General features: G+C 51.3%; 1 protein-coding gene across 1 annotated transcript in view; it reads right to left on the bottom strand.

The window, feature by feature from the left end:
* DDX54 (DEAD-box helicase 54) overlaps positions 1 to 8,011 on the bottom strand; it is a 37,523-nt gene that overhangs the window by 4,011 nt on the left and 25,501 nt on the right. The window contains exons 13-19 of the mRNA XM_084820442.1: positions 7,235 to 7,456; positions 6,489 to 6,562; positions 5,409 to 5,618; positions 3,607 to 3,752; positions 3,196 to 3,309; positions 2,347 to 2,451; positions 40 to 137 (exon numbers count right to left, since the gene is read on the bottom strand). Coding sequence (XP_084676568.1) covers positions 40 to 137; positions 2,347 to 2,451; positions 3,196 to 3,309; positions 3,607 to 3,752; positions 5,409 to 5,618; positions 6,489 to 6,562; positions 7,235 to 7,456 — 969 coding nt within the window. The remainder of the gene's footprint in view (positions 1 to 39; positions 138 to 2,346; positions 2,452 to 3,195; positions 3,310 to 3,606; positions 3,753 to 5,408; positions 5,619 to 6,488; positions 6,563 to 7,234; positions 7,457 to 8,011) is intronic.

Raw genomic sequence — 8,011 nt, 5'->3', positions numbered from 1 at the left:
GGGGAGACGGCGTACTGCTCCTCGCTTGCAGCCACTCACCTCGGCCTCTCCGCGGCTTCCCGCCCCTCCGCTCCCCTTCAGCCTCCGCATCCGAATCCTGCTCATCGACCTTGTTCCTCTTTTTCCATTTCTCATAGCTGCGGCAAGCACGGTCAAGAAGTCCAACATGCCCACCTCTCCTGAGCAGCCCCAATATCCATTCATTTCTATCCTGCCTTTTTTCCTGTTGCAAGGAACCCAAGGCTGCATACATAATCCTCCTCCTCTCCATTTGATCCTCAAAACAGCCCTGCGAGGTAGGTTAGGCTGAGAGTCTATGACTGGCCCAAAGTCACCCACTGAGGTTCATGGCCAAGTGGGCACTAGAACCCAGCTCTCCCAACTGAAACCATAAGAAACCAAATGCACAGTTACAAGATGGGGGATACGTGGCTCAACAACACTACAAGCGAGAAGGATCGTGGAATTGTTGTTGATCACAAGCTCAACATGAGCCAACAATGTGATGTGGCTGCAAAAAAGGCAAATGCTATTTTGGGCTGCATTAATAGAAGCACAGCTTCCAAATTCCGGGAAGTCCTAGTTCCCTTCTACTCAGCACTGGTTAGGCCTCATCTGGAGTACTGTGTCCAGTTCTGGGCGCCACACTTTAAGAAGGACGCAGACAAGCTGGAGAGGGTTCAGAGGAGGGCAACGAAGATGATCAGGGGTCTGGAAACAAAGCCCTATGAGGAGAGACTGCAAGAACTGGGCATGTTTAGCCTTGAGAAGAGAAGACTGAGGCGAGATAGGATAGTGCTCTTCATAGTGCTCTTCAAGTACTTGAAAGGGTGTCCCAGAGAGGAAGGCCAGGATCTCTTCTCGATCATCCCAGAGTGCAGCACACGGAATCATGGGCTCAAGTGACAGGAAGCCAGACTCCGGCTGAACATGAGGAAAAACGTCCTGACTGTGAGGGCAATATGACAATGGAACCACTTCCCTAGGGAGGTGGGGGGCTCTCCCACACTGGAGGCATTCAAGATGAGGATGGACAGCCACCTGTCAGGGATGCTCTGATTCCTGCACTGAGCAGGGGGCTGGACTTGACGGTCTTATAGGCCCCTTTGAACCCTACTATTCTATGATTCTATAAGTCTCCATCCAACGCTCTAACCACTACACCACACTGGCTCTCTCACACCGTGCGTTGTTGTTATGCCTGAACCATGTCGGTGGAAAGAGAGATAAGAGCACTATACTTTCCACTCCAGTTGTGCCCCTGCCCCAAAGCTGATTTGGGCCCACACTGGCTCTTTACCTTTTGCCAGGGCACCTTTTCCTCCCCACCTACTTGTTGAAAAGCATGCTGGGAAAGAATGGCAGTGGCTGGCTACACAGTTGGCTGCCAACAGAACCAACAGGGCCCTCCATTCATGACGTTTGGAGGCCATATACTCCACTCCACTCAATAAAGGAAAGTCATAGCTACAGCATGCAAACAGATGACTGTCCAGGCTTTGTCTGAACACCTCCAGCGAGCAAGAGCCCGGCCACCCCCTAGGAAATTGGTTCCACTGTCCAACTGCTCTCACTCTGGAGATAGCCAGCGTGGTGTAGTGGTTAGAGTGTTGGACCGGGACTCAGGAGATCCAGGTTCTAATTCCTACTCGGCCCCGAAGCTCGCTGCGAGATTTTCGATCGGTCATGGACTCTCAGCCTAACCTACCTCACAGGGTTGTAGTGAGGATAAAATGGAGGAGGAGGAACCTTGGAGGAAAGGCGGGATAGAAATGTCACCAATAAAGAAATAAAATAGCAGTCGTTTCTCCCAATGTTCAGTTGTAATCTACCCTTCTGTAGCTTAAGCCCACTAATCCTGCCCTCTGGGGAAAGAAGAAAACAGTTTTTTGCCCCCTTCTAAGTGACAGCCCTTCAGACATTAGAAAAGGGCTGTCGTGTTCCCCCAATAGGGCTGCAGAACCTCTGTCGTCCTGAGGGCTGGATTCCATTTTGGAGAAATTCTTGGGGACTGCATTCCAGAGGTGGGCGGGGCCTAAGGCAAAGGGGCAGGGCCCAAAATACCGGCATATTTTCGCTTAAAGCTCGTGCTGCCAGTAACGAAGCCATAGGAGAGGCATTTCAACCTCTTTGAATGGGGAAGAACTCCACAAACGTTGGGAAATCACCAAATGATTGGTGGTTGTAGAAAACGGGTGGGGCCCCTGCCCTATCCTGTTCTCCTCTCCAGGCTAAACATACCCTAGTCCCTTCCTTTTCTCTGTCCCCGAGGACGCGTCACTTGCTCACTGCCTGTCCGTCTCTCCTCCACAGCCCCCTGCTGCATCTTTGGAGCTGGAAGGATACAGGTTCCTTTTGTAGGAGCTGTTGATGTACGCCCCGCTCTCGGTGCGGATCTTCTTCTTATCCTCCTGGCCCGTCTGCCCCACAAACCGCTTCCTCTTCCGATCCCTGGAGTGTAGCGAGAGGTCAGAGGGGTGGGGGAGAGAATCGTGCAGAAGCAAGATATTAGTTTGCCTGGGAAGGGTCGCCCACTGACTGAGCATACAGCAACTCTGGGATCACGTCCCTATTATTCAAAGGGGTGTTGAGATGGGAGAGACAAGTAGAGCAGTGATGCACAATTGGTGGGCCAGGGGGTACGCGTGTTATATGCTGTGCACAGCTCGGAATTCCGTTCTGTTTAAGCCTGATGGGAAACATTCGCGGTGTTTCCGTTCTGATAAGCAGTGGTGGAGCGGGGTGGATTTTCTCCGAGTCCTAGGATTTGCACAAATGCTGATTTGCGCAAGTTGGATCTTTTTTCTCCCTTTATTCAGATCTTTAAACTTGCACAAATGGGGGCGTGCCTTTTTTTTTTTTTTTTTTTTACAACTGGCGATCTTGCGCACACGCACACAATCGCACATCTGCCTGTCTGCTACATCGCCCCGCAGAGGCATATTCCCCTCTTGTAAATATCCTTATCAGTTTCGCCCTCTCCACACACCACTTCCTTTAGTGGTACTTTTCGAACTTGCCAATTTCATCCTCCCCTTCGGCGTTCCCCCCACTTTGCTCGAGAAGCACCGAACTGCGGAATATAGCTCTGCTGGGCTCAAACTGATTCATCAGCAAACCTTTTTGGCAGGTGTGCCTCCCTGCTTCTCCATGCAACCCCCCCCCCCAATGACATCCTTTATTGTGGACACTGACCATTTCAGGAGCTGCTTGTTCTTGTTCATGCTCTGATTCTCATCGCCCATGAGATCGAGGACAGCGCCCGAAGCCTGCTGTTCAAAAGCGCTGCCTTCTCCACTGATGCACAACCTAGATATCGAGAGAGGACAGGAACTGGGAACGCAGGAAGCTGATGGATTACAAGTCCTATCACTGGCTCCTCCAGCCCAGTACTGTCTGCTCTGAACGGCAGCTGTTCTCCGGGGTCCCGGGCCAGAAGGGTCTTTCCCCGTTACCGGTCCTTTTTAACCGGAGATGCCAGCATTGAACCTGAGACCTTCTGTACACAAAGGTCCACTGAACTGGGACCCCTCCCTTAAAGAAAAGGCTCCCTCTGCTCAGATTGGGGGCCATGCCCCTCACCCCGGCCTACCTCCCGCCACATACCCACGCTCGGAATCAAAGTCTTTGGGCCGGTAGGGGATGTAGAACTCTTCATCCTGCTGTGCCGGCTGCTTCCTCTTCTTCCCGGTGCCCTTCCCTGCCAGGTGCTCCTGCCTCCGTTTCCTTCCTACCACACTGGAGAAGACATCCTGAGGCAGAAGAATTCAGACAGGTTACAGACCCCTGGCCCTGTGAAGAACACACATCACGACGACTGGATTCACTGGGCCCTGCACGTTTCCAAGCATGCAATGGGCTGTCAGGAGCACGCCGGAACTCTTCATAACAAGGCTGTAAGCCACAATCCCACAGAAGCACAGGAGAGTCTCAGAAAGCAGTACTGGCCATAGAGTCTTGAAAATGTCAGCTCGCATTAAAAACAAAAAAAACAGGCCAGGTTTCTAGGCCATATGATTTTGAATTGTGGAGAGGAGAGACAGGCAGACTTCAGGCTTCCAGGAGCCAGGTTTTTTTTTTGTTTTACTGGATCCCCAAGATCCACCAACCAGAGAATGATGTAAAAGACATACACTTAGAATGAAGTAATTCTGAGCCCACTAAATTTGTTTCGGAGTACTAGGTCTCAATGGAGCTCACAGTTCTTCAACACAAAAACCCACTCCTGGTTACCGCCTGCAAGCTTTCTTCATTTTAGCCAGATAATTGGGGTGGGGGAGAAAGAGTCATTTTATTGCTGCTATCTATAAACAATTGGAAGTCAGAAACGGTTGCCGATTGATTGCAAATCATCCAGAGATCTACAGGTAGACCAGGGGTGGGCAGAGGGTAGATCTGGATCTACTGGTAGATCCTTGGGTGATCTGCAGTGGGTCAGCAAGGATGTCTGTTTCTGAATGGTTTAATGATACCAGCTACAATACTGACACCCACCCTAAATTAGACTACTGAAATTAAGAAAGCTGAGTGCAGTCTTCCCCAAGCTGGTGTCCTCCAGATGTCGAACTACAACTCCCAGCATCCCTCAGCCAGCCATGGGAGTTGTAGTCCAATATGTCTGGAGGGCACCAGGTTGAGGAAGGATGGCTTCAGGTAACCAAGAGCATGTATGTGCGGAAGGACCGTGAACTCTCTTCAGTTCTGGAAGTCAGAACAATTCCTGGGCTCGGAATGCTTTGCTTCCGAGTGTTATTTCTTCTGCACCAGGCTCTGGTTGGTGGATCTTGGGGTTACAATAAAACACACACACAGGCGCAAAACAAGTAGATTCCACAAGCCTCAAGTCTGCCCAACCCTGCTGTAGACATTGCAAGGTGGAAGCTCAGGTATCCAAGGGTAAACCCTCAATGCCCTATTTAGATCTTTGATCCTCACCATGGGCAGCAGAAATAAAATCAGTTATGCAAATCAAGGTCATGTAGATGTGCTTGATTTGCAAAATGTGTACAGATCGCAGAATCCAGCTTTTTTAAAATCACAGAATATGGGCTCCCCGTAGAATATATGCAAAGAACGTAAGAAGAGCCTTGCTGGATCAGACCAAGGGTCCATCTAGTCCACACAGTGGCCAACCAGCTGCCCAGAAGAAACCCACAAGCAGGGCATGAGTGCAACAGCATCCTCCTGCCTATGTGCCCCAGCAACGGTGCACACAGGCTCACTGTCTCTGGTACCGGAGGTAGCACATAGCCATCAGGACTAGTAGCCATCGATAGCCCTTCTCCTCTGGGAATTTGTCCAACCCCCTTTTAAAGCCACCCAACTTGGTGGCCATCACTGCATCCTGTGGCTGTGAATTCCACAGTTTAACAATGTGCTGCACCCCCAAGACCTGTTGACAGCCATACCTGAATGTGTTCTTCCCCCTCCTCCATTTCTTCCTTGGTGGCAGCTGGCGCAGCCTGGACTTCGGCCTTCGATGCTGTCGCCGCTGCTAAGGACCACCTTTCCTGCTGCTTCCGTTGGTGCCGGTCGATGAGCCGCCCATCACGGCTCCGTTTGGCGCGCATGACGTCGCTGGCCAGCGTCTTGTTGGTGGCGTTGATTTCGAAGATGGTCTAACGCAAGACGGAAGCCGGTGAGTGACGCTCGTCAGCAGTAGCACGGGGTGGATTTTGACGGGCAGGTGCTCGTCGTGAGAGCCACCGTAGCCACACCCCCAAGGAGAGTCCCAAAAACGCAGGCAGCCGTGTGGACCCACTTCAACAAACCAGGTCTGGCAGTTTCCATCTCCGCCAGGAGCAGGGTTTTGGTAAAGCAAATAGGGCGTCATTGCCCATTCAGGACCAAGACACCCCAAAACGCTTTCTATTACAACAAGGAACTATATCCTGTTGCAGGGAAAATTCATTTCCCCGCAGCTACGGTGAGGATTGCAGCTAAGGTCAGAGGGAACAGGGAAGCCTGAGTGGGTGGCAACGTCAGTATGACTGTTAATTTAAAAAAGTCCCCGCGAGCCCTGGCTTCAGGGAAAGGCCAGGGGGACCCCAGGCTCGGCATCCGCACAGGGCAGCTGCTGGCGCTCCAGAACTCTGGCGGGGCCCACAACAGATGTTTGGGAATGCACAGTCCTCCCTGCCACCCCCCACCCCACCCCAATGCCCTTGTCCACGTCCAGAGTTGCGAACAGGGCAAGTCTGGAAGATTTGCGAACTGAAACTAAATTCTCGTACATCGCTAGAGCTGGTGTTTCCTCAACCAAGCCTCCCGCCAGGTGGCTGCATGCGGCAGGAAACGGGGGACTCCCGGCTCAGGAGGCCTGGTGAAATTGACGCGAACACCCCGAAAGGCAATGAATCGCCAAAGCGAGTCACCAAAGGAAGACGGAAGCAAAGCCCGGCTGGGCAGTTTCCGCCTACGGAGCCTTCCCACGATGCCAAGAGGAACAGGAAGGGCGGACCCGCCCGGAGGGCCCTTGCAACACTCACGGCCTTGGAACGGTAGGTTTTGATGCTGTCCACGAATTTCAGCCGCTCCATCTCCTCTCCATCAAAGCGCAAACCTTAAAAGAGAAGACGGAGAAAAAAGAAGAAGAGGAAGAGGAGGTCACCAGTGTGATGAAGGGGCTAGCCAGACTATGCCTATAGAGTCCAAGAGCGGGGTCAGCTGCATGCTATGTAATGAATGTAATGTGAACATTTAGCCTTTAGCTGTTCAGGGTTTCAAGCAGCGGAGGGTGGGGGCTCCGATGTCAGTGAGGCAGTGAATCCACTCCAGGTTTCAGTCAGAACCAGTCAGAACTCTTACCTTGGACAGTTCCTTTAGAGTTCTGACTGAAACCCGGAGCGGGTTCTATGCCCCACTGACATCGGAGCCACCAGCCTCCACTGGTTCCAAGTCAATTGCAGGACATGGAACTAAGCCAGTAGTCCTCAGTCCCCAACCCAGAGCAATTCAAAGTGTGGTGTAAGTGTTGGACTGGGAGCCCGGAGATCTGGGTTCTAGTCCCCACTCGGCGAAGGAAGCTCATTGGGTGACTTTGGGCCAGTCGCACTCAGCCCAACCTACCTCACAGGGTTGTTGTTGTGAGGATAAAATGGAAGGGGGGGAGATAATGTAAGCCGCCTTGGGCTCCTTGCAAGAGGAAAAAAGGCAGGATATAAATGCAATAAATAAATAAGTAAATAAATAAAGTCATAGCCCCCCAACATTTACCAGCGAAGAATGCACTTACTGAACAACGGGTGAATGCCCAAGAGGCTGAAGTCCATTTCTTTGACCCTCTTGATGGACTCTGGTGACGGACCTGGCCGCGACTTCTGGTACTGCTTCTGGGCATTGTCGGAGACATGGCGGAGGTTCTGCAGCTCCAGAGAGCGCTCATGATCCGTCTGTAGCAGGCTCTCCTCATCGTCAATGATGCTCTGGGGGACGCGGCCAAATACGCCATCCGTGTCTGAAACGGGGAAAGCGGAGCAGTCAGGCTTCTGAAGGGAGGGGGGATCCTTCCGGTGCCCGTGCCGTCTGAATTGCAACAAGCAGCCACTGTGGGGAAGGCCTTTTCAGTGGAGGCACCCTAACTGCTCTCTCCAGGGGCCAACCTCAGTGTCATTTAGGAACCAGGAGAAAAACTTTTCCAGGCTTTTTAATCTGACCTGTTTCTTTGGAACCGTAGTTATGCTGCTTTTTGTTTTTTTATTTCTGCTAGGTGCTTTGATTTTGTTCTCCAAAAATAGTGGTGTTAGCAATGGTTTTTAACATGCGTTTTTACCATAATTTAGATTTGGGGGAACTTGTCAAAGGTTGGGATAGAAATCCCTACAATAAACGAAATTAAGCAAGACAGAATTTGTATGAGACTATGGCTCAGTGGAAAAGCAGACCAAACAGAACAGGAAATGTATCTCAACCCTGAACTAAATATTGATGAAACAATTGGAGAAGCAAAATGGGGAAGATAAGAAATGTACAGAAATATCTGATAGTATTTTTATCTGTGCAGGCTAAAAAC

Source organism: Heloderma suspectum, chromosome 13 (genome assembly GCF_057233095.1).
Source record: "Heloderma suspectum isolate Gila_16-S chromosome 13, 16-S_ref, whole genome shotgun sequence".
Classification (NCBI taxonomy): Eukaryota; Metazoa; Chordata; class Lepidosauria; order Squamata; family Helodermatidae; genus Heloderma; species Heloderma suspectum.
The sequence above is the reverse complement of the archived record's forward strand: the minus strand, read 5'-3'. Positions and strand labels throughout refer to the sequence as shown.